This window comes from Setaria italica, chromosome I (genome assembly GCF_000263155.2).
Source record: "Setaria italica strain Yugu1 chromosome I, Setaria_italica_v2.0, whole genome shotgun sequence".
Taxonomy (NCBI): Eukaryota; Viridiplantae; Streptophyta; class Magnoliopsida; order Poales; family Poaceae; genus Setaria; species Setaria italica.
This window is the reverse complement of record NC_028450.1, coordinates 8,990,018-9,016,809: the sequence shown is the minus strand read 5'-3', so window position 1 is coordinate 9,016,809 and position 26,792 is coordinate 8,990,018. Positions and strand designations below refer to the sequence as shown.

General features: G+C 44.9%; 2 protein-coding genes across 3 annotated transcripts; one reads left to right on the top strand and one right to left on the bottom strand.

Moving 5' to 3' along the window:
* Positions 1-2,572: 2,572 nt before the first annotated feature.
* Positions 2,573-7,138, bottom strand: LOC101766536 (AT-hook motif nuclear-localized protein 7). Its single transcript, XM_004951993.4, has 5 exons — positions 6,412-7,138; positions 5,139-5,206; positions 4,827-4,958; positions 3,399-3,560; positions 2,573-3,243 (listed from the first exon to the last, which is right to left on the bottom strand). Exons 1-5 carry the CDS (start codon positions 6,836-6,838, stop codon positions 2,911-2,913), a joined length of 1,122 nt encoding a protein of 373 aa, XP_004952050.1. The 5' UTR covers positions 6,839-7,138; the 3' UTR covers positions 2,573-2,910.
* A 4,055-nt stretch (positions 7,139-11,193) lies between these two features.
* On the top strand, positions 11,194-15,645 carry LOC101766127 (3-isopropylmalate dehydratase large subunit, chloroplastic). Of its 2 annotated transcripts, none has more exons than XM_004951992.4 (14): positions 11,194-11,346; positions 11,431-11,562; positions 11,673-11,996; positions 12,120-12,188; positions 12,267-12,383; positions 12,821-12,895; positions 12,984-13,061; positions 13,142-13,237; positions 13,400-13,449; positions 14,047-14,101; positions 14,191-14,322; positions 14,494-14,541; positions 14,640-14,798; positions 15,277-15,645. In XM_004951992.4, exons 1-14 carry the CDS (start codon positions 11,293-11,295, stop codon positions 15,415-15,417), a joined length of 1,530 nt encoding a protein of 509 aa, XP_004952049.1. In that variant the 5' UTR covers positions 11,194-11,292; the 3' UTR covers positions 15,418-15,645. The 2 variants fall into 2 exon arrangements, with proteins under 2 accessions (XP_004952049.1, XP_022685519.1); XM_022829784.1 differs by having other exon boundaries at positions 11,202-11,346; positions 11,434-11,562.
* Positions 15,646-26,792: the final 11,147 nt, after the last annotated feature.

Below are 26,792 nucleotides of genomic sequence, written 5' to 3'. Positions count from 1 at the left end.
AGAAGAAAGTGGTCCTTTGAAAAGCTCGCGTTCCGAACGTCAAGCTCTGAGAGATTCATTTGATGTCACGCTGCAGTCCGTCGGCGTAGTGGATTCTGACCTTGCAAAGACCGATGATGGGATTTTTTGAGGCGTCTGGACAATCATCCGGTGCTCGTAGAGCATGACATGCACCTGTGGTGACTGGTGTGGCTCAGTAGGTGCATGACTTTCAGGATTTGAAGATGAACCACTCTGTCTCATTGAAGCTGCATTATGAATGAAGGATACTGTGACGCATAGTATTGGCCCCTCTATTTGAAAGAAATCATCGTGATCTATGTTGTGAATCAAGCCGAAGACGTGCAGCCAGATTCCTTCAACTTGAAGTTGCATTACATATTTGGTAATGAGGGACTAATTAGGCTTAATGGGTTAGTCTCGCCGTTTAGCCTCCACTTATGTAATGGGTTTGGTAAATAGTCTACGTTTAATACTCCTAATTAGTATCTAAACATTTGATGTGACACTTGCTAAAAATAAGCAAAGGGAATCAAACACCCCCATAATGCAGCACGCAGAACAAGAGTGATATTCTAGCTTTCGTTTTCAAGCTAGCCGCTGCTGGTACTTTCCAGGAAGCCTCCGATCCGTACTTTCACCGAGGACGCAAAGCTGCACGGTGAATGGTCATTTCGGCCCACACATCTAAAGTCCCCGGCTAGTCTTCCAGAGCCTTATTTTTACACGTCTGCATGGCAGGTATATGCCATGCGTGCATGGGCATGTAGCTATCCAGCTAGTAGCGAATATGCAGAGCCAGCTTCCTCTGGCTCCTTTCTTATTTTTGTCTGTATGTGCGTGTTTATACATAGTACCGTTCCTGTCGCATTCTACTCGTTAGAAGTAGTAAATATATATTAATTATAAAATCAATGGCACAAATGAAAACTAATTCACGATGCGAATCTATTAAGTCTAATTAGTTCATGAGCCCATGTGATGTTACAGTAAATATGTGCTAATTATAGATTAATTAGACTTAATAGATTCGTCTCACGAATTAGTCACGGCTTATGCAATTAGTTTTATAATTAATTTACGTTTATTCCTTATAATTGGTATCCAAATATCTGATGTGACCTGAATTAAAAATTTAATCCATAAATCCCAACATCCCCTTGCATCCCGTCCAGATCAGGAATCACCCTGCATGGCAAGTATGGGCGGCTTTAAACCCCCCACCCCGCACACACCACCACTGTTGGCCTGTTGCTTCCTCTACTTTCTTATTTTTGTTTGTATATATATGTGCATATTCTTCCACTCCGTTCCGCCTTTCCGCTGGCAGGCTCATCTTTGCAATCGGAAACTGCAATGCATATGGTACCTAGAGAGAGACTCATCTACCTTTTTGCTAAAAGAAAAAACAACGACTCTCATCTCTGATGTACAAGAAATTTCCAGGGAAAAAAAACTTTCCCTGGAAATTTCAGTAATTAATAATATTGATGCATTATTCAGAGACTTTCCTGCCCTAGCTGCTAGCTGCTGGGAACTTCTCTGAACATTATCTATATATAGATCGCTGTATCCTTAGACTGGCTGCAATATTGTTGCCCTGTCTATTCTTAACATCTAATGATGATGATGATGATGATGATGGCATCGGCAACTTCTAGTTTTTTTCCACGAGTTGCATTGGTCCAGAGGGCGTCGACTTGTTGTTAATTAATCAAGGCCAAACCTCGTGCATACGTGTATATACCATGCAGCACATGCAACGAGAGTCTTCAGAATTTTCTTCTTCGTATTCGTAGATGTGTGTACACACGGTTTATGAAGTTATTGTGCCGTTGCAACTTCTCGGAATATTATCATCGATCGACATCCAAGGTCAACGTACTACTCGCCTGCTGCATGTGTGGAGCCGTGAAGGTGATGCGTTGACCATGCATAGGAACAAAAGTGAAGGCGGCCTGACCTGAATGAAGGGACGGTAGGAAAGTATTGGACTTGATTCCGCAATGTCCGTCTTACCACTGGGCTAAAGGCCCATCCGCATATAGGGGCCCAGTTTCATATAATCATATCTCCTACTCTTTTTTTTTTCGAGGGCCATATCTCCTACTCCTTTGAATTCTCAACGATCGACTCTGGCTAGCTCTTTGATTTTTCTTTTTTTTTAAAAAAATCTTTTAATTTTTCCGTTACGTGTTGCTGCGGATTGGGAGAAAACCGTTGGATTGCATGTTGAAAGTCACAACAAATTATTACTCCGCTGATGTACAGCCTCTTTTTTCCTCAATTTTTTCAGCAAGTGAGCGCGGCTCATGCGTGCATCTCGATTGATCCGGCCAACGTACGCTGTCGTGGCTGCCCTCGTCACTTTGTGTGTGACAAGAGGTGAAGCACGGGGCACCGTTATGTTCGGGTCCGTTGGATGCACCCCGTGCCGGATCCAACGGTGCTTCCCCAGCCACGTAGGCCACGGAAACTCGTTCAGCTTTCCGTGACGTGTATTTGTCGCAGATCATGATAGCACACAAAAATTGCTACTACTAGGATACTCACAAGGGAGCTAGCCAGGTAATAAAATAGTAGGTACACCAATGGAACGATGCATATATATATATTGAAGCGTCATGTAAATAAAAATGGAAAATGCCAACACCTAATTAAGACTACTAAGAGCTAGTGTTCCCGCCTGACAATGTGCAAGTAAACCAATCCACTTTTGTACTTAAACATCATCACTAAGGTTTGCTGCATCACTGAATTATGTTCCCTATAAACTTAATTCAGGGCCTGATTGCCATCAGAGGGCGAGCTAGCCCTGAAGGCACGCAAAGCTATTCAGCCGGCCTGCAAAGTGATGGAGATTTTGTTGAGCAGCCAAGCCGATCGATCGGCGAGCAGGATCCGTAAGCCTCACCCACCGGGCACGGGGACTTTGGCCTCCGACGCCGGGGGCGGCGGCGGCGTCTTCCTCGCCTGTTCCGGCGAAGCCTGCTGCTGCTGCTGCTGCGCAGGCGCCGTCCAGTTCTCCACCTTGAACACCGCCGTCGTCGAGCTCCCTTTCGCCGCCCCCGACCGCGGGTGCTGGCTGCCGCTGTACGAGTCCTCCATGTCCCCGCTGGAGATCGTGAACCCGACGGTCACCGGCGGCGGCTGCTGCGGCGGCGCTGCCGTGATCTCGATGACCGGCTTCTTGCTGGCGTTCTGGTCCAGCTGGTAGCTCGGGAGGAAGCTTCCTACCACGACCTGCTGGCACAACGCCCATCATCAGCTTGCAATTAACAATCATCCATCGCCGAGTCATCATGGACTAGTGCCTACTGACTAGTATAGTTAATCATGTAATTAACCAGAATATAATTCATTTCACGTCTATTTATAATTCGATGGGTTCACGTTACCTGGACAGGGCTAGCAGCCACAAGGAGACCGGCTACTCCGCCGCCGATGACGCGGCCGTCGGCGGCCGCCAAAGAGACGCTCATCCCGCCGGAGCGGTTTCTGGTGCCGCCGCTATCGGTCGGAGTGAAAGATCCAGACAGGGAGAGCAGCTCAAACCGGCCCTGGATTAGCATGACGTGTCAGCAAAAAAAAATCATTACGGAATATAAAGTAATTGTTTTTAGAGACCGGGCATTCACAAGTTTTTGTCTAAACAACACCGATTTTCTAGTAGAAAAGAGGATGGTCACATGATGGTCCAACTCCAGCATATTATCACTATTTGAATAGCATATACCACATATACAAGCACTATCAAACAATGGGCCAGCTAGGCACAACTTTTCCTGCGACTATATATATGCACTAACAAGAAACAACACATGACTAAAGCATATATATGATTTTATATGTATATAGTTTCTCTGCAGCTTCTTCGATGCTACTAGCTTCCATCGACTTGTCATGCATCTACCTTTTATCGCAAAGAGTGGAAATTAAAGGCCTTGATCATGTTTTTTTGCCCCCTAGCCACTCAAAGTCAAAGCATATGAATATTCTACAATGACAAATACATGGTGTGATTATCAATTTGACCACCTTGAGTTTTACTTCACGTAGCATTTTGACTGGGCTGCTATGGCCACTAGACATTGGATGCACTTATTCAAACATCAGTTGCTAGAAATTCAGAGGATGCTTAATAAACTAGTTTTTTGATATGCAATTGAATTTTGTGGGTTACAAGTTACAGCAGAGTAAACCAGAACCTTGTACAATTCTTCTGCGATGAGCATTTCTCCTACTAGCAAAGCCACTATTAAACTTTCTCAAGTGATACTACAGATGACAAATTAAATAATCAAAATATGCAAAGGCATTTCTGCACATGTTAACTACAGAGGGACTATGATAAAAAAATTTAAAGAAGGGAAAGCCACATAAGTTTGCTTGTTCAGTTATGCAGGTCATGCATAATGCATCTATCTATCTCACAAGCTCATTTAGCTTACAATTAGTAGCACAATAACTTCAACTTGCTAACATCAATTTATAAGCAGCACTTGATCTGTTGGATATCTATCAATGTTTTTCTCTAACCATTTTCATGGCAACACAGGCAAACAATTAATAAACTGATCATGTAAGGCTATGAGGAGTATGGATTTAGTTTTGGAGGGTCTTTAGTAATGTAGAATGAACAATTGATGGCCTCAGATCCCTACTTGAATGAAATAATCTACAAGAACTCTCTTCAACGAACAAATGCAAACTAAAAAAAAAAGCACAAACAAATACGATAGCTAACATGGAAGTGAGAATTAAATTCCATCCATTAGTTTCACTTCTTAAAATGTAGAAAACCTCAGAAGTCAATATGGACAGACCTCATAAGTTACTGTACCGCCTAAGGAGTCCTGTTGACGCAGTGTAACATTTGCAATCACACCATTGGCAGATAGAATGCAAATTGCCCTTGGACCTTGTTGGGAGAAAGATATGACCTTCATATTGACATCCTAGTAAATAAATAAACGAGGTTGGTAAGTATACTGATGAAAATTAAAACGAAATGTCTCCATAAAGAAGAAGTCAAGACCAAAGGGCACCAATCTAGAAGCAAATATATATAGCTCGTCAAGCTATTAAGGTGGAAGTTCTTTCTATTTTATCAAGTAGATGGAACACATGATACTTACCTCACCAGCAGCAACATTAATGATATGAGGTGTAAAATTCGCACCAGAAGCACAAGCTACCAATTCACCTGCCCATCAATCAAAGAATATCATGTTTCAGAAATGGAGACAGAATTATCAGGAGAATGTTCACTTTGAATATTTTCACACTTTCTGTTCTTTCTCTTTCAAAAGGGCTTTGGGCTGTCAGACAAGAATTCTGCCTAATTTATTGTTGGAGGAGTGCGTAAAGTTTTATAGTTGCAACTGTGGTGGGAAAATACCAAAGGAAAGAACAAGGAGGAACAATCAGAAACAGTTACTGTAGCAGAACCGACAACATTGTGCAACTGACCATGTTGCTGTAATCTCCCTGCCTCTCTGTAGTGAACTGTATTAGTTATCCTATCAAATTATCTGGCTACCCATGGCAAACAATTAAAACCTAAGAGTGTCATGCAAAAAGGCAACATTGAAAATCACTTCCCGAATGCGGATATCTATATCACACGTAACCCATGTCCATCCACCCAAGCAACCAAACAATGTATCTGTTATTCCTCCAACAGAATATGCTTCCAAGAGACATCAACTTATTTAGCATCGCTATCAGACATATTTTCTGTCCAACCACAAGTAAATAAATAGGCTTCCAAGCCATCCAATGGCATCATCTATGACAACACATCAATCACATATTAATATTAGCGTATACGCTAGTGAGGTTCCAACTGCATTTGCAATTCCGCATCAATCAGGCAGGATCCCTGAACAGGCCTGGCAGTTCCAGTTTCTCTTGTATTTCTCTCTTTCTAGAATAAGATGTTAGTACAAGAACTAAGGCTTGATAATAGCAGTCATCCCTTGATGATCAATTTAATAGATGTTGAATAAGTAGGTTACCAACGTGTCACAGCATGAAGAATGAAAGCCTGCAAGTCTGAAACCACTTGCAAACCACAAACAACACGACATGGATAACCCAACCAGGGCCACGTCTTCAGAGACAGGAGCACTACCCAAGTACATCTAGTGCTAGTCCAAGCAGAACAACCTGAACTGAAACTAGGCTGCATGTCTCTTTCAGAGTTTCAGTTCACCTACCTAGAATAGCAGAACTCTCACCAACTATGCTCCGACAAAGTGCAGTTTCTTTGACTAAAAAAAGTCATGACCATTCCATTTTGCCCCCAAATTTCAATCTCAGATCGAAATTGAACGAAATCACGGGAAAAATTCTCAAAATTAAACGAGCAATAAGGCGTCCAAGTGATGCGAGGAGGGGAGGACTCACCGAGTGGCCCGAACAGTGTCTGCGGCGCCGGCGCTGACACGACCACCGCCGCCGTGGGCGCGGCGGCCGTCACTGCCACGGATATCGGCGTCGCGCGGCTGACGAACCCCACCGGGCGCCCCCTGCCCCGCTTCATGACGGCCCCGACGGCAGCAGCCGGCGTGTACTGCGCCCCGCCGGCGTCGTCCGGCACCGACGCCGAGATCGGCGTCGCATTCAGCGGCCGCAGCAGGCTCCCGTCCGGCCCGTATTTCCGCGGCCTCCCCCTCTTCCTCTTCCCCTCTCCTCTCCCAGCAACAGCCGCCGGCGCCGCTGACGCGGCCGTAGGAGCAGCCGGCGCAGGCTGAGAGCTCGCCGGCATCGTCGTCGTCTCCGGCGCCGGCTGCGCATCATCAGCCGCAGCCGGCGAAGCCTCCGTTTTCGACATCGTGGGCTCTTCGCTAAACACTACCTCGCGCCTGGTCGGGCGGTGACCATCAGAGTCTGCCGCACTGCTTCTCCTCTCCTCACAAGCGCGATCACGAAGCTGAAGGCCTGAACTCACCTCGAATTCAGACTCCCAATCCTGAATTCAGAACCCAAACTCAGAGCACAGCCTCTGCAAGCCAGAAGCCGATGCGCAGCCGGTGCAGCCTTCCGGTGAGCTTCGCCGCGCCGGCCGTGTTCCGGTGAGAAATTCAAGAACACAAGGACAAGGGGGGAGAGGTAAGGAAGGAGACGAGGAGATGGGAAATACAGCGAGGAAATAAAAGGGATCGATTGGTTTTAATTTAAACAAGGACAGAAAGTATTTAAAAATATTTTGCAAATGGACGGCATTTTTAAAAATTTTAAGTTTGTTCGGTTTGGTGATTGGCGTTAAATTAGTGGGTTCTTTAATGGAGAAAAATAATGGTGGGCTTTATTATTTAATTGTTTCCTTGTTTTGTATCGTCTAGAGGGCGAATTTTTAATCTGAGGTGGTGCTAATTTCGAAATATGCGGTGTGACGCGGAATTAATTTATGTTTTGGGTGTTTTGCTGGCTAGGCCCTTAATTATTTAATAAATTGCAGATGGCAGGAGGACTTTGTGGTGTTTTGAATCCTTCAGACTTTCACATTCATGTAGGCTGCATGGTGTGTATGAACAAGACAATAGTCTTGTTAGCATGTTTTTCACTTCTTTTATTTGTATAAACATTTTACAAAAGATTTCAGGTATGATGCGCATAAATTTATATTCTAATTCATAATGAATTTGTGTTCCATGTTTTGAAGAATATTCATTAAAAGTATTAGTCAGTGAAGTGGGCATGATGTTATCCTTCAACCATGTTGGTCTGAACAGATACATGGATCACAAATCTATCGCTACCGATTCCAGCCTTTTAAAGTAATGCTATTGCCATCGCGACCTAAATTTAACAAAGACAAAGTGTGTTTCCGCAAAATAGCCTTTTATATTCGAGGTTTCTTTTGTTAAAGCTCTATTTTATAGCCTAGCTAGTGACGGAAACAATAAGATATGTATGTAAAGGGCATATATGTGGAAAGCAAAAGTACGACTTTTATTAACCAAATAAATTTACACAAATTATTTATGTGAAGTTTCTTTGGTGGAAAAGAGCCTCTTGCCCACCACTGAACTACTTATCTGACTTGGTAGCTATTAGGTTTATCCTTTAAAAAATAATGATGGTAATTTAGGTAACTTTTTGCTGCCATCACACATGCTTAATTATGAAAAATCATGGTGGTCAATGAGGTTAGGATTAAATAATTCTCCAACTTAATTATCATAAACCCTCGAGTCGTCTTGGCTCACTGTGATCGTTTACTCTTTTTTAATTCTTAAGAGGTTCACACTCTAGATTATCTATGTAAAAGATAACATCGATGTTTAGTCACAAATCATCATTGCTTTGCATGACAATACTCATATGGTAAAATATCATTTCATTTCCCTATCCAATATCCACGTATTATTGACCAAATGGGGTAAATAATTATTTGGTTATGACTATAGAATATATCATTGAGGCAGTTGGATATGACTATATTATTGTTATGTTAAGCTTGGATCGATGATAACACCTTCCAATAAATATAGAAATCAACTTTGCACAAGAAAAGTCAGTACATGCCAAACTAGCTTTAGCGCAAGTGGCAAGGATTAGATTATCCTATTCGATGGCCATATTTCAATAGCACATCGATTTCAAAGTGTTTTTACAATAGTTAAGTAGTTTGGTTCATTCCCACGAAGAAAAGTTGAATCTTTTGGTTAACAGAAAAATAAAGGAGAGACCGATTAAGCTCTACTCCTTCAACCAAAACTGCACACTAACTTTTTTTGAAATAAAAAACGGCACACTAACTAGCTAGTTACTTTCCACCGATATGTTAGGTGCTTTCCTAGAAAAACAAATTTTGACCAGTGTAAACTAGTCAATCCCACTCCAAAGTCAATGTGTAGTTAGATCCCAGGTTAAATTTCATTGCAGTGTAGTACATCTGTGCATGCCAGGATACATCTCTACTCTCAGCTAAGGAAAAAGAATGCAGTCAGCAATCAGGGCAAAACACAAAGCACTTTATTTTCAACCACAACATACAGTATGCTGTATCATCTTCCTTACCATGTTATGATCTTTTTTAAAAACTTTCCAAAGTTAAGAATATATATATATATATATATATTTATCATGTATTATTAATTCCTTCTGTATATTCGGGAAGGGTGTAGAAGCACTTAGTTAATTACGATTTCCAAAGAATTCACATGCATCTGGGCCCAATTTCTTGCCGCCAAATTATATATACTAGCGCATCATAAAAAAATGCTAAGCTATAGAGGCTTAATTTGACTGAATTATATTATAGTGGGGGGACAAATTTTGACCGATTTGATGTGATCAATAGGACAAGATTATAGTATCTTATTTTACGCGAATTATGGATTTGGGTGATCTAGGTGGTGTAAATTATATTATTATACGATACAACTTTAGTCAGTGTGACGTGGTAATAGTATTATTTCCAAAGGAAATGATGCCGATTGGCGTGTTATTGTTCCCCCCTCTCACTGCCAAAAAGGTTTTTAAAATCACGACCACATGACGCGTTCCTGTTTGTCCATTAGTTTACACACCCATGTACCAGATAAGCCCTAGCCAACTGCCTTATCTTTTCCAAAGTTTTTTTAAAAAAATGTCCACACACGATAGCTGGTTTTCTCTACTTTATTGAAAAATGTAGATATTTTATACATTTGGTTGTCGTGATGGAATGATGCAATTTCATATATATATTTTTTTGTATACATTTCGATGGACTATGTCTCTTGAGCTCACAAATATGATCGAGCCAGCTAGCACAAGATAATGGCCGGTGGGAATTCCAAAGTTCATATCTAATATATATTACGGTTTTGAAATCTTTTTAGAACATGGAAATTACACAAATTAAAATAAATCGTACTTTTCTTGCGTTGGGTATATAAGAAGGGCCTCAGAAGCAAACAGAAAATGGCTTCACCTTGGGCTTCTGTTCTAATAAAGCGGGCCTACCAAAACCGTGCACCCCTGGGTCATTATAACTTCTTTGGGCCGGTCTTGCATGGGCTGGGCAAATAGCTACGCATGCGTGCCAAGCAAAGATTTTTGGAGGGACCACGTGAGCCGGGTGAGCGTATTCACGGGCTGACAAGTCACAAGTGCATGAGCAACGTAGGGGCCAAGTTTGCAAATGCTGTATCGCAACGTAGGGGCCAAGTTTGCAAGTGACTATCGCACAGCTCGAAATATTTTCATTGATGCTCGTCTCGTTCTCTGAGGCCTAGTAAGAAAATCAACATGTGTGTCTGGTAGCACGTGTCCTCTGATCTTATTCATTGCTTGGGCACATAAACAATTAGAGAGAGTAGCGGTCAAGGCGCCAAGCAACCACTCACTCCCAAAATGAGCCAGGCAGTTAGCATGGAGTAACATTCTTAGGAATAGTTGAGTAGATCTTGTTTTCTTTCTTAAGGCACTTTTAGCAAAATTTGGAACCACAAACAAATTGGTATACAAACCGTAATTGACAAAGTTTAGTCCTAAGAATATAAATAGTATTAACTAGTATGAAGTATGCACTATGTCCATCAGCGTAAAATGTTTGCTGATTTAAAATGATCAAACTTTGTAATCTTGACCAACAATTATCCAATTATACACATGCCAGTGTACAAAAATCAATACATGTGTATCTAAAGTTCTTCTACGGTGCTGTTGACAATAAATTGTAAGAAAGATAAAATATTAAATACATTTTTAAAGCCATTCTTATAAAATAATACTCGTTATGTTGGGTTTTCTAGGATTATAGATGTTATTATGTATCTAGATATAGAGTATATCTAAGTGTATAATAAAATCTATGAGTCTAAAAAATCAAAACGCCCTATAATTTGGAATGGAGGGAGTACGCTGTTAAATGGGGAAAAATCCTTCGTGAATGTGTTTAGTTTTTCCCCTCAGTCAACGGCTCAACGCTAAGCTTAAACATGGATACTACTACTGGCTCGTACCGACAATAAAGCCGGGCTGTTTCTGCAAACCCATCCACCGCCGCCCGATCTCGATCCAAGGCTTCACGTCACACTCCTCACCTCTCTGGCTCCCACTATAAAGTTTGTCCCCATTCGCAGCTACCACCGCCTCGCCTTCGTGTGCTCGCCTACCTCACCCCGGTCACCCCACGGGCCCACACGCCACGGCGGCCACACCACACGAGTACACGACACTCCCCAAACACGCGCCGCACCAGGCACCACCCCCAAACCCGATCCCCACCTCCTTGACCTGAAGAGCCCCCCGCAGCGGGTTCGACGCTTCGCCCCGCCCGCGCGCCGCCACGCCATGTCCTCCTCCGTCTCCGCCGCCGCCAAGGCCTCCGCCGCCTTCGCCCACAAGGTACGTCCTCTCCTCCCCCTTCCGCTCCTTCCCTATCCCCCAACTCGCATCCCGTTACTGACCGGCTCCAATACCCTGTCGCAGAAGGAGCTCGCCGCGGCGGCGCCGGCGCCGACGCAGCACCGCGCGGGCTCGGGCCGCCGGAGCAAGCCATGCCGCGTGCGCGCCGTCGCCTCGCCCGCGCGCGCCCCCCGCGCCCCGGCGTCCACCGGCTCGGTACGCGCCCCCTGAATCCCCCAGCTGTTAACGCGCCTCTTCTGAATGTTGCTGCTGCCGATGCCGCGCTTGATTTACGCACGCGCCTCCTCGTCTGAATCTCACCTCAGGTGAAGACCGCGATGACGATGACGGAGAAGATCCTGGCGCGCGCCTCGGAGCGCGCGGGGCTGGAGCCCGGGGAGAACGTGTGGGTGGACGTCGACGTGCTCATGACGCACGACGTCTGCGGCCCGGGCACCATCGGCATCTTCAAGAAGGAGTTCGGGGAGGACGCCAAGGTCTGGGACCGCGAGAAGGTCGTCATCATCCCGGACCACTACATCTTCACCAACGACGAGAGGGCCAACCGCAATGTCGATATCCTCAGGGACTTCTGTATGGAGCAGAACATCAAGTACTTCTATGACATTAAGGACCTCAGCAATTTCAAGGTATGGCTGCTCATTTGATTGCCGTTTGGTTCAATTCATATCTTAGCTTGTCTGCCTCATACAATTTATCTTCCTATTAAAGTTTTTCTTCCAGCAGAAGTTACATTTTCAAGTTGTTTGCAGGCTAATCCAGACTACAAAGGCGTCTGTCACGTTGCACTTGCTCAAGAAGGCCACTGCCGACCAGGCGAGGTACATTACTGGCTGTACCAAGCTCAGGTTATCTGTGATTTTACCATACAGGAAGGACTAACTCCAATTGTTATCTAGGTTCTCCTTGGTACTGATTCTCATACATGCAATGCTGGAGCCTTTGGTCAATTTGCAACTGGAATTGGAAACACTGATGCAGGTTTTGTGTTGGGCACTGGAAAGGCTCTTCTCAAGGTATGCCAAATGTTTTCATTACTTCCAGATAAATTTGAGCAAAAGTCTTACAGAACAAAATAAAAGACATTTATTTGTGGGGTATAGGTGCAGTTGCACACTGAAATGCGGTTCTATATTTCATTGATGTTTCAGGATATTTGCATAAATTCATCTTCATGATAGTGAGCCTTTGATCACCCAAATCAAAACTAAAGATATATTTCTTAGAGAATAAGTAAAATGTTATTGTCATTTGCACTGACTTGCATTTCCTCCAAACATAACAATAATAGAAACATCAAGTGCAGTATCCAGTTAGCCCTATTTATATATCAGCTACGCATTCCTTTTTGGTTTTGTACACCCTCTTATTGCTTTGTCATATATAGTCAATATGCTGCAGCCACTTACAGAAAAAAGAACACAGTGTTTTGATATGTTAATCTTATTTTCAGGTGCCACCAACTATAAGATTTGTACTGGATGGAGAAATGCCACCTTATTTACTCGCAAAGGATCTGATTTTGCAAGTAAGCCTACAAGCTATGTTAAATTTGTTCATCTCTTCGGATCTAATTGTATCCGGGACTTCTTATTCTTTATAATTGCTCCTTACAGATTATTGGTGAGATTTCTGTATCTGGTGCAACCTACAAATCCATGGAGTTTGTTGGATCAACCATCGAAAGTCTAAATGTGCGTTACCTGCTCAAGATTTGCTTAATTAACTGCCACACTATCTAGCATTGAACTAATTCTTTTCACGCACTTGCTAGATGGAAGAGAGAATGACATTGTGCAACATGGTTGTTGAAGCTGGTGGAAAGAATGGTGTTGTGCCTGCTGATGAGACTACATTTAAATACCTTGAGGTACAGAAGTAGCCTCTGAAATGCTATTGATAAAACTGAGGAAATGTGCTTTTCTCTTTCATATATTCCAATAACCTTTGAGATAGTGAGTGCTCAGAACAATTTGCAAAAGATTTTTCATGCTAGTTCTCACATCATAGCTGTCATACTGGTATACTGCAGGGCAAGACATCAGTTGATTATGAACCTGTCTACAGCGATGCTCAGGCCAGGTGATTATAGTCTGCCCTTGCTTTTCTTGTCCATTAGCTCATGTTATGCATTGATTTGCATATTAGAGTTTTAAAGATATTTCTCTTACAGAGACATGACTTGTTGTTAGAAAGCATTGTAATTCAAGAATAAATTGATGAATGGTACTTGTTCAACAAGTTGCTTTCTGATGTCTTGTTCTGAAAATTTGATTATGTTATGCATTGAACAAAGGGATGAATGGTACTTGTTCGACAAGAAATTGAGAGTGTTGCCTAGTGTTTTCCTTCACATTTGTTTTCAAAGATAGGATACCCCACTTTAAAAGGAAGCATGTAACTTTTTGCACTGACCATTTTTGCTGGGGACACCAGCTGAGGATAGCAGCACCAAACATTCAGCTAAACCACTGCCTAACTTTAAAAGCCATTGAATTTCCTATCTCAAACATTCAGCTAAACCACTGCCTAACAGTAGCAGCGCTAAACAGTCAGCTATACAGTTTTTCCTTTGCAACTTTCGAGCTTGTATTCTGTGTGATTATTTGATATGCCACGTGCATAAGCTTTTGATTTCTTGCTTCTTTTATTTGATCGACTTCTTTTTTTCTTCCTCAGATTTTTTAGTGACTATCGGTTTGATGTATCCAAACTGGAGCCAGTAGTCGCCAAGGTTTGTTAATGTAGTCTATTGCAAATCTTTATCTTTGCTTTTTTTGATTTTCCAATAAAAAAACAAATGATAATCTTCATGAACTGCAGCCACATTCACCTGACAATCGTGCTCTAGCAAGAGAATGCAAAGATGTCAAGATTGACCGAGTCTATATTGGTTCTTGCACTGGTGGTAAGACAGAGGACTTCCTTGCTGCTGCAAAGGTGTTCTTAGCTTCGGTAAGAATCTTGAACCCAACCATGGTGTATAACTGTATATGCATCCTGGATGATAGGTTAATATTCATTGTGTACTTTGAAACTTGGTACTTTATGTATGCCCCTTGCTATATTTTAAGCCATTTTATCCCATGACTACTTGACTAACTGCAAAATGTTTTCTTCATCCAGGGCAAGAAGGTCAAAGTTCCCACATTCCTTGTCCCCGCGACACAAAAGGTAAATTTACTTATCTAGAGTAAAGATGTCCTGAAGCAACACTTTAACATCCTATAGACTTGTTCATATTCACTGAAAAAAATGTGAAATATCTGCAGGTGTGGATGGACCTATATAGCCTCCCTGTACCAGGATCTGGTGGCAAAACTTGCTCCCAGATATTTGAAGAGGCTGGATGCGACACACCAGCTAGTCCTAGTTGTGGTGCTTGTTTAGGTGGCCCTCGCGATACATATGCACGCATGAATGAACCAATGGTAAGAATCTTATGCAGATCTTGAAGCATTTTTGTAAAATAGGGTTGGTACTTACTATATACCTGAGGTGACCTGTTGATGCTACTATGGTTCTATGTACACAAATCAGTAAGATATTATCCGTGCTACATAGGGGTTGAGGCTACTATGGTTCTATATACACAAATTAGTACGATATCTTAAACAGTTTCCCTTGTGCCCATACAAATTTCACACGATTGACTGGCTACCTGCTGTCCCCACTCATGCTTACTTGGCTACAGAATTGCTACCATAGTCTAATTCTACTGAATAATTATGTCTGGAAACACTAAACAATAGGACCTTTTGTCATTGATCAAAATCTTTAGTCTTTTTTGAAGCCATCAAAGTCCTTAGTCTGTGAAGGCAAAAGCTCATGCTCTGAATTTTATTTTGTTGACATTTACAGTTATGATGAAGTAATTAATGATTTCAACCACTTATAATCTGGATGCAGGTCTGTGTGTCCACGACGAACAGGAACTTCCCGGGCAGGATGGGGCACAAGGAGGGGCAGATCTACCTGGCATCCCCCTACACTGCGGCCGCCTCGGCCCTGACGGGGTATGTCACAGACCCCAGGGACTTCCTCATGTAACGACCTTGAAACCAGAGAGTTCATGATGTAAAAGAACGCCTGTTTTACCATTTATTCGTGTTGAACCTTAGTTTAGACGTGTCTCTGGATGAGGAATAAGCAGTTTTCCCTTGCTAACGACTGCAAATGGTGAGGTTGGCATGTATGGTTTTGCATCATTACCGAGTGTAGTATCAAGAACAAACATGACTGTTGCACAAGGAAAATGCATTCATCTACATACCAGTAGCAGCTCCTCTACAGAATCCTGTCAGGCTTGCGGTCTCCTGCGGGTAGTTCTTCATTATATTTTCCTTTGTGAGTGCTTGATTCATTAAACAAACAGTGTTGGTCAAAGTTTTTTTCGGGCGGGACTTGTTCCTTACTTAATCCAAATGCTTTCCATTTTAAATTAATTAATTAATTAAACAAATATTGTTGGTTAAAATTTGACAACAAATTAACGGTGTCACCAACGGCGTCGCGCTCCGCGCCCTCTCCTCGGCAAACTCCGATGCCACCAACGGCGTCGCTGCTCCGCGCGCTCGGACTCGCAGGACGGCGTCGCGACGGCGGCATCCACTGTCCCAGAACGCAGCTGCTGCGTGCGTCGTCAACCGGAGCACGCTGTCCCAGAACGCGTCGTCGGACCACGCCGGCCTCGCTTCGCATATGGCGCCGCGCGACATGACGAACCAGCTCAAGTCCGTATCCTCCAATGGTCCGGGCTGAAGGCCTCGCTGCCCGGCATGATGGAATCGAAAAGCTCCAGGCGTGTTTAGGAGACAGGGGCTAAATTTCAACTCCTGTTGTATCGGATGTTTGGACACTAATTAAGAGTAGTAAACATAAACTAATTATAAAATTAATTGCACAACTCTTAGGCTAAATCGCGAGATGAATCTATTAATCCTAATTAATCCATGATTTGACAATGTGGTGCTACAGTACCATTCGCTAATGATGGATTAATTAGGTTTAATAGATTCGTCTCGTGATTTAGCCTAGGGATTCTGCTATTAGTTTTGTAATTAGCTCATATTTAGTTCTTCTAATTAGCATCCGAACATCTGATATGATAGAGCTAAAGTTTAGCTCCTATCTCCCCATAACCCCAGTACGTGTTGCTGACGGCATCCCAGTGCGTGTCCAACTGCAGAAACTTCTTTGGGAGCAGACAAACCAGAGCTCCCGGAGACAAGCAGAGGCGCGCGTTTCAGGTGCAGGGAAATCGAGACAAGCATAGGAGTACCACATTAGCACGCGAACGAACAAGGAGATGGTCATCTTCTTCTTCTTTGTTTCGGGGGTGTTTGTTTCTTTAATCTCCCCTAAAATTTCTATCACATCGAATGTTTAGATACTAATTAGAAGTATTAAATATAGACTAATTACAAAACTAATTGCACAGATGGAGGCTAAACGGCGAGACGAATCTATTAAGCCTAATTAGTCCATGATTTGACAATGTGATGCTACAGTAAACATGTGCTAATGATGGATTAATTAGGCTTAATAGATTCATCTCGTGAATTAGCCTCCATATGTGTAATTAGTTTTATAATTAGCTCATATTGAGTCCTCCTAATTAGGCTCCGAATATTCGGTGTGATATAAATTTTAGGACATAAATTTTAGGAGGTCCTAAGGATCCAAACACCCCCGAAATGTGGTTGAGTCTCTCATTCCTTTATTGTTCTTTCTCTCTTTTGCAGTCAGTTTTTCAACCATTTTTCTGATTGTTGCTGCAACCTTTTCCAGTTAAATTTTGGTAGAGGCCTATACTTATGTCCAAAAAAACGGCTTAAAACCACTCATTGTTAACTGGACATAACTTTGTCCGTGGGCTATTAAAGGAGGCAAACTTGGCCTGACCTAGCAGAGTTGCTCACGAACCAACCGATTTAGAAGGCTAAAGGTCTAAGTTGGGATATGGAATCTATTTTGCAAGTTGCAAGTCATATGTGTGCTGCTACTGTACGTATGGCCTAGATAAGACTCCATATTTTGTGATTTTGTCATTGTATCCTCAAAATCAGAAAGTTAGAACTGATGTAATAAGTAAACTATTCACCATGTATCTTGTGAGTTGTGGATGCTTCATGTGCGGTGAATTTTGGATGTTAAAAACTTTAAGTTGCTATATAATTCTTGTGTTTCATATACGCTAAAGTGTCAATTCTAAATTTACATCTACCTTGCGAGCCTAAGGAGCTGGCTTGAAGCCATATTAATGAGCCAAGCCGAGCCGATCTTTTTGCTCGTTTTGTCAACGAGCCGAGCCTAACGAGCCAGACCGAGCTGAGCCGGCTTGGCGTCCAGCCCTAGTTCCATTACTGTGTTCTCTAACCAAACATCACCACAACTAGGATGGAATAGTTTCATCCCGCTACCTTTGAGAGAGGAGGAAGCTCTATAATTTTAAAGTCCATTAGGCAAAATTAGAACTCTGAATTATTATTTCAACATAACAAATCCAACACCTTTTAAAAATCAGAACAACATTCGAAAATAACATATTTAACGTTTTTCAAAACATATATTAATATTTTCTAAAAGTTACTACATTCAACATTTTTTATAGTCTATTTCAACACATGAATTGAACGGCTTAATATTTTTCAAAGCAAAGATCAATATTTTTAAAATGCTAGTTTTTTTCTTTTTCTTCCCTAAAGTCGGTAGCTGGAGGGCCGTTGTGGCAAGCATGGCAGTGCACGTTGGAGATGGAGATGACATCGATAGACTACAGTGGTGGACGCGTCAGCGACGAGCGCTCGTAATGAGCATGGGAACGATTGTGACCATAGCCGGACGGGATGCACGGGGTGCCGCAACAAGCATGGGCGGTGCGTGGTGGAGGCGGCACCAATGGACGGCAGCGAGGGTAGGGCGTGTAGCGAGCAGAACAGTCCAAATCTGATAGGAATATTTAGTCTTTTTATTCTTTCTAAAGTATTACCTTAGCATAAAATGTCGATTTTCACCTCTAAAAATTTTAACTTGTAAAGAATACTTTTAGAATATCATTAAAATCAAATAGATATATACTTCTTTCAAGATAATATCAAAATAGTATAAAGATTTTTTTTTTCTGATGACGATTCTAGATAAGATATTTATTTTACAAAAATATCGTCGTTGCTACATAAAATGAAAGTGAACATGTTTTAAATATGATATTATGAAATTACTAGTTACTTTTTAATTTGGCTAGTGCAACTATAGTGTGATCGATTATTAATTTTCCGATGAAAACAACCGACCAACGACTTCCTTATCACTAAAGTTTAAAGTTTCCATGACATCTCTTGAAATATGTGGTGACCCGTGGAACATATATTTTATTAAAAAAATTAAAAATGTATTTAAATCAACACAACTTGCAAAATATATATATTATGAGATGTACCCAAGGACATAACCTCCAACACCGGAAGCCCAATAGCTAGCTGAAAGCATCTAGGCTCCTAACTTGGGTTTTGGTAATTAATGATGACCTTGGTGAACTAACAATTCCATTGAGAATATGAGTATAGGTTAGTCCCGGAATTGAATTGAGCTTCAAAGGATGCTATGGTGATAGCTTGGATGGTTTGTACTTTGGAAAGTTCAAGGCAAAGGTATATGATAGGGTTTTCTATTTTTACCGGTCAAGAGGTGCTTAGCGGATGTAAATTGACCGGATTAATAGGCTAGATAGCTATACTATCAAGAGGGGTCAATTTCATTTGCCTGACGGTTCAATAGTGCAACTTTGCTCAAACAATTGCATTGCATGCATATGGACTAACATAGTTTGAGAAAGTGAAAAAGATGTTGTAGAAGAGTGCTGACTGCATAAAGGCGGACGGTCCGCGCCTTAGAGGCGAACGGTCAGCCTAACTTAGACAGAGGCATGTTTTCGGGCTTAGGGGTTTTTGCTTAAAGGCGGACTGTCCGCATGTGTTTGAGCGGACTGTCCGTAGTTTAGAAGTTCGAACTGACTGTGCTGAAAAGTATACCGCGGATGGTCTGGCCCTATAAGGGCGGAAGGTCCGCCACCTCTGTAACGGTACAGTCTGACACGCATTAAATGCTGAAATAGCCGTTGGATGTGAACGGCGAACGGTCCGGCCCCTGTGAGGCGGACGGTCCGTCAGTCCCCTATTTTCACGAGTTTTGAACCCAATGGCTAGCTTTTGGAAGAAGGACTATATATACTTCACCCCTGGGCATGGTGAGCTCTCTTAGCACTTTGGAAAGCCTTGTTGACATTCTTGAGCCTTCCTCCACCTCTCACTCACTCGCTTTGCTTAGAGATTACTTTCTTGTGAGATTGAGAGCATCCTAGTGCATTGCATCAAGAGTTTGAGCTTTGTGGCACTAGGGAGTCTTCAAGCAAGTGTCATTGGCTTGTTACTCTTGGAGGTTGTCGCCTCCTAGATGGCTTGGAGGCTATGGAGCTGTTGAGCCTTTCAAGGAAGATTGTGAAGGAGTCTCGTCTATTCTTGTGAGGGGTTTGTGCTCACCTCGCCTGAGTGGTGAAGAGCAACATTAGTGGAATTGAGGTTTGGAGAGGTTTTTTGATTCAAGCCAACTCAAACTTCAAGCGATGTCTTGATAGAGGAGCGGTTGAAGCATTGAATCCACCTCAACGTAGATTAGGGGTGACCGGCAAGTCATCGACACCAGGGAAAAAATTCGTCTCTTGTGTTCGGTCTTCTCTTTGCTCAATTTCATTATTGCAATTTATCTTGAGCAAGTACATTTCTAGAGATTAAATTGAACCTTGCCACCCTAGGTTGCAAACCCTCACCTAGTTATTGAATAGTTAGAAATAGTTTTCCTCTTGTGTTACTAATTAAATTTCTTTAGTCGTGTGATTTTAGTTGAAACCGTCTATACATCCTCCCTCTAGTGTGGCGGATCCACTTCGGATCTACTTGGTTAAACATGATTTAGCCGCCTGATATGCGACGCTCATGCCTAAGCCGAGTAAACACGAAGTGCCGTCGGATTTTTCCTCCGATTTAACCACTTGAACAGGACCATCTTAGCAGACTCACACGAAGGTGAGCGGTTCCAGAGAGTACAACAAGTCCACCGAGTTAACAAATTAACCACTTGATTTAGTTGCGAAATGAACATCAGAGTTTTACAGGATTTCGGAAAACAACAGAAGGTAAAACACTAGCGGAAGCAATCGTCGGGGGTCGGACGTCCTGGTGAGGCCAGCCGGGACATCACTGATCCCTCTCCTCGCCGTCCGAGGAGGGATCCCACTCGACCGTCCAATCCGGAGGGAGCTGGGGAGGCCAAGTGCCAGCAGGAGAAGGGTCGGGAGCAGCCACTTCACCTGAAAAACAGGAGCCACAACAAGGCTGAGCTACTAAGCTCAACAAGACTTAACAGACAGGAGAGACTACTCCACACTTCTAGACATGCAGGGCCTTTTGGCTGAGGGGTTTGTTTGCCAAAAGCACTAAGTTAAACCCTATTTTCAGGTTTTAGCTCCGGTTCTAAGTTCATTAGCCGGTCTAGGTGTTGCAACCTATTCTAAGCAATCATAGAGCCAAACAAGGTATGTATATATCAACAAAAACCATGTCATCATCAGATTCCTCATTTACTCAGGGTGACATAGCGATCAAGCAGTCTCCAACTGTGAGAGGCAGACGAATCGATTCGAGTTCTTTAACCATGCATGGTGAACCTAACCTCACGACATCCGCGCACCCGGAGGTCGCTTCCTATGTCGGCCTTCCCCATCAATTCCCTAACCCGTGTCGGGCCCATTTTCTTTGGTGCAAGGTTCCACAGACCCGGCCTCTGCCATCCTATGACCACGCTTGCCACCACGTGCGACAACCAGCAGGGGAAACTCCGTTCCAAGAACAATGGGGCGACCGCTCACGTCTAGGTTCAATCCGGTACTAGGCTTCCTCATCCCATACTAAGTATGAGGTTAGTACTTTCAAACACTTGATCACGAACACCACCATTGTCGGGCTTTAGCAAGTTTTCATAGATAGACGGGGCAACCATCCGACCACCAAAGAGTTACCCAACCCTTGCCCCGTCCATCGTCCTTATAGTTATAACAGAAGGGTAGACATCCAACTCCTACAACTCGCGAGTGACAGGGAATCACTCGGCTTTTACCGTCTCCTAATTAAGCAAGTAGCTACTCGGTCCAACAGCTAGTGCTCAGATCATAGGAAACTAGGTCATGCATCTAGGGTTTCAAACAACTCCTATACGTAAATGCACAAGCATGTTTTAAGGAAGGCATGCGCAAGTTTGGAAAACAACGCAGGGTTTTCATGCAACCGGGGCTTGCCTTCGAGCAAAGAGGAAGAGAACTGCTCGACTTCGGGGGCGGCTTCGGCTTCTGGGAGCAGGAGCTCAGCTACAGCTTCGTCTTCTGGCGCCGGGTGTAGCTCGTAGAAGCCGTCGGCGAGGCGCAGCTCTACATGAATGCAATGCAATAGTTAGCATAGACGGTTATTTCAACAGCAACACTTGCTCGCCTGAGCCCAGAAACTCGTGACAAAGAGCAGGAGGGTGGGGAGGTTCAAAGGAGCTGGTGGAGATCAAGAGGTGAGGGTCAAAAATGAACTTATGATCTGATCCTTGAACTAGAGGATGTGGTATACTAGGGATCCTCAAACGCAAGCGCTGAAGGGTTCCTAAGTTTTACACATACACCCTCGGGTTGAAGAAAAAGATCACGGCCGAGCCCTCGGGCGAGGCGGATAAGGGTCGGCAACAGATAGGGTCGGGCGAGACGGAACCGGGGTCAGGCGGATTAGAGGGGTCGGGAGAAGCGGACTGAGGTCGGCAACTTACCTTCTTCCTACCAGGAAAGCTTGGGGTCGGGAAGAAGCAGACTTGGGCGGAGGGACTAAGGCTTTGAACAACGGCTAAGACCGGCAGTGCTCCGGCGGCGGCGGTGCTTCTTGTGGATCACAAGTGAGCTCTTACGCGGCACGGAGGAGCAAGCGGCTGGGTGGCTTGGAGAAAACGGAGGGGAGCTGAGAGGAGAGTTCCTCAAGAACTTTAGGGTGTGGTGCTAGGAGCTTGAGCAGGGAGCTGGAGAAATGGCGGAAGGCAGCAATGGCGGAGGGAACTCCGGCGGGCTCGCGCATTCCCTTTTATAGTGGCGGGGAAGGGGAAAGGGAAGCGGCGCAGGAGCGAGAAGGGGAGCGGCGCGAAGGCCGGGGAGAAGCAATGGAGTGCTCTGCCGGGGCGGCGATTGAGCGACGAGGGCGGTGGTGCAGGACTTCGGGGATGACGCCAGCGGTCATTGGGTTCTGGCATCAAGGCGGCGCAGGAGCGGGTATGCCGGTGGTTGAGATTTGGCGGAGGCGGGCGTCGCCGTGCGGTAGATTTGATGGATGCGACCGGGTTAACGGCGCTAGAATCGAGGGCGCACAGGTGAGAAGACAGGCAGCCGCGGGCGCGCGGGCGAGCGCGGAGCAACAGATTGTCGGGCGGCTTCTGACAGGGCGGGGAAAAGGAGCTGTCGCTGCCGTGGTCGGGGTTGGCGAAGGAGGAATTGTCGGGTAGCGAAGACCAGGCGGCGCGACTGTGTTCGAAGTGACGGAAAAGACGGGCGACATCGGGCTCTGCGGCCGGGATCTGGCGGTGTGATGATGGGCGCGGGAGGCGAGGTGCTGCAGAAAGGTTGCAGAGGGGCTTCCGCTGCCATTGGGGAAGGGGGCGCGAGAATCCATTTGGTCGCGGGTCAGAGACGAGGCTGAGCGGCGGGCGTCGGAGAAGATGAGCCACGCGGCGGGGAGACTCTGAAGCGGGCATGCAACTCGAGTGCGCCTGCCGCGGAAGATCTGGGGGAAAAAGATCTCACGGGTCCACTGGTCAGATAGAACGGATGTTTGGGAAAGACTTAGAAGGATCCGACGGTGGGCTGGTTTGGCGGGGTCGGAACCGAAGCAAGGAGGGGAGGGGTCGGGTCTCAGGGGTCGGGACCGGTCGGAAGGTTGAACTTTCAGGAGCGGCAAACTAGACAGATGATCAGGGCTAGGATTAAGATCAACCTGGGAGATTTGGGGCCGGTCGTCACATCTAGATTCACACTCCCTCTAGTCGGTATCCTAGATCTTACGGTAGCGGCTTCCGAAAGTTATATAGATTTGCCGCATTTCGCTAGGGTCTATTTATTCTCCCTCACCCACCGTATATCCATCCGTAGGATTGCCACCGCTGGTCCAGGCCCGCTCGCATCCCTTCCTGTATATCTACAAATAATCCATTCAATCCATTAGTTAGACGGTGTGCAACGTGGCCACGTGTGTAAGTTTTTACCTACGGTTGTCCAAAATACAATGACGGATTGTTGAGTGATAATTTAAGACAAGTCTAGTCGCTAATTAAGCATACAAACACTGTACACGCCATTAATTTGGAATTCTAATTCATATTTTCATATGCACTAATAGAGTTGCCATAACACATTTTCTTCTCAGTATTTCTACTTCCATTATTTTTTTTGCGAAAGATTCCATTAGTTAGACGGACATGATTACATCAAAGTTTCATTCGCAGCGTGCTATCAACAAAGAACACGGCAGCTAACAATTGCCATCTTGCAGGACCATGGATCGTACTGCTAGCAACCAAGGACATGCCATGATCCAACAATGCATTCCTGCTGAAACTCCGGACGTTTTGACACCAAACTACATCTGAAAATTTGGTAACTGTGGCTGCTGGATGTTATGGGGATGGAACTCCTCTCTCCATTCTCAATGTAAGGTTGCATATTTATATTTATGTTTTCAAAAATGCCACATAAGAAAGAGAGTATTTAGCTCATGGATGAAATACGTCACACAAGGCATTGTTTCATAATTTGTTGTTTCCATGATTAAGACACAAGATATGCTGGAAACAATGTATATATGGTTTCATCCCATGAAACTATCTTCCTAAATAGTATGTCATGCTATCAAAATTGCCTACATGACAGGTTATAAAACCCCATTGAGAATAGCCAATACAACCTTTGATATGTTGCAGCTGTCACCTGTATCCTCTACCCAACTGTCGGGCATACTCCCCAGACCCACGAGTAGGCCTTGGACGGCCCACTAAGGGATGTACTCGGACATGATCAGAACAAGGATAGGCGTATCCTTCTTGGTCTAGTCTTGTATGTTTATGGAAAACTACTCGGGCCGATACCGAGTAGAACTCTGTAATAGTACCCGACTAGGACTCAGACTTGTAACCCTGCCCTCCCGGGTATATAAGGCCGGGCAGGGACCCCCCTCAAACAGAATCCTCAGGACCAGAACATACATCAATACAAACCAACACATAGGACGTAGGGTATTACGCGATCTAGCGGCCTGAACCTGTCTAAATCGTGTTCCTTGCGTCACCATTGATTCCTTGATTCTCGACGACCCTTACCGCATAAAAGACCATCTAGGGTACCCCTAGGCGGGTTGCCGGTCTAAAACACCGACAGCTGGCATGCCAGGTAGGGGTACTCGTCGAGTTTCTCAGCGCGAACTCAATGGCGAAAGTCATCATCAGGCCCGTCTTCTTCATCGAAGCCGGTGCCACCTTCGTTTTTGGATCCTAGCTTTGCATCGCCGAAGGCTCAGGATCGTTCCGGCGCCAGATCGTCGACACTCAGGAGAAGAAACCAGAAGAATTGACCAGAAAAAATCAAGATTTCGAAGTCAACAAGCTCGAGTTCGACTACGCGTCGGATTCGACTTCACCTCGGACTACTCCAACGTCTCGCTCAAGGGTCGGGCTCCGCCAACCCCAGGACTCAGAGTCGGGCGAGGCGGAGCCTCACTCGGGGTCGGGCGAGGCGGAGCTACCCTTCCAAAGGGTCGGGCTCCGCCGACCCCAGGCCTCGGGAACGGGCAAGGTGGAGTCTCGCTCAGGGGTCAGGCTCTCCCGACCCCAGGACTCGGGGTCGGGCGAGGTGGAACTACTCCTCCGAAGGGTTCGGCGCTCCCGACCCCAGGACTCAGGGTCGGGCGAGGTGGATTTCCACTCAGGGTCGGGCGAGGCGGAGCTACTCCCTCAAAGGGTCGGGCTCAGCCGACCCCTGGGCTCAGGGTCGGACTCGCTTCGGATTCGGCGGCCCCAGTCAGCATCCAAATCAGTCTCGACTTCAAAGCAGTTCCCGCACGGACTCCGCAACGCGACAAAAGTCTACCAAGGTTTTCTTGCTCGAACCCGAGTTGAACTCGGACGTTGACTCCAACTCATCCTACTCACCAGAGATACCATTATCTGGTCCAGCCCAAGGGTTGGTAATAACTTCGACACCACAAGGCAGATTCGTCCACTGGCCGGGATTGTGACCATCTTTTCTCGACCGTGACTACGACTCGCGCCTCGTCGCCCATATAGACAACCTGCCGTATCAAGAAGGCGTTCCACTTACGTCCAACCACGAAGAAAGCTATAAGAAGATTGCTACATCAAGTTCCGGAAGCTACTATCCGGACAGGGAGATACTTGTTATTACTCAAAATAACAACCCGGGTACTAGCCAGAATAGAACCCCCAGACGACTAGCACAAGTCGACAACATCTCTGAAGATGAGTGTACAGCCGAGAATGAAACTCCCAAACAGCGCAACCAATGAAGGGCGCGCAATGCCACTCGAGCTGAGCGACGACAGTCGATGGCTACAAATATTCCTATTACAAATCTTGAACGGGCTTTCAACGCGGTCCAGGCTCAGGAGCACAATACTCCACTCGCGGCTATCGCTTCAATCAACCTTTTGACGACACTGATGCCTCAAGATAAGGATAACGCAGCCACAGCTCAACTCGTGCAGCGTGGCAACGGACTAATCGCACAACTCGCGGAGCAAGCTTATAAGCTGTTTGACAAAGAATCACCAATCCCGTCCGTTCCTCGCGTTACATCGCATCAAGACGGAAGCAGGGGAGCTGCAGATAAAAATGTCGCCTCGCGAAACGATGATGCAGTCAACCAACCCCGGCAACACAGCCAAGGTCCAAGCAAGCATAAAGCTCCTACTCAACAGAAGGATGTGGGTGAAGGCAGCTGCACCAACTCGGTTAAAAGTATTCGCCCTACCCGAAAGATCCGCGAGATGTCCAACTTCAGCGATCTACGAGAAATCCTCAACAGTCGGCGCGAACGAGAAGTCGACAGCTACAACCACTTTCCTGCTTTCACAAACCGGGTAATGAAAACAAAATTACCCGAAAAGTTCAAACCAACTGGCATTACCAAGTACGACAGCAAGCAAGACCCAGTTCAATGGTTACGCTATTACTCGCTAGCCGTCCAAGCAGCCGGGGGTAACAACGACACCAAAGTCATTCATTTCCCCATATGCATGGAACCCGCACCACTGACTTGGCTCGAGTCACTCAAACCCAAGTCC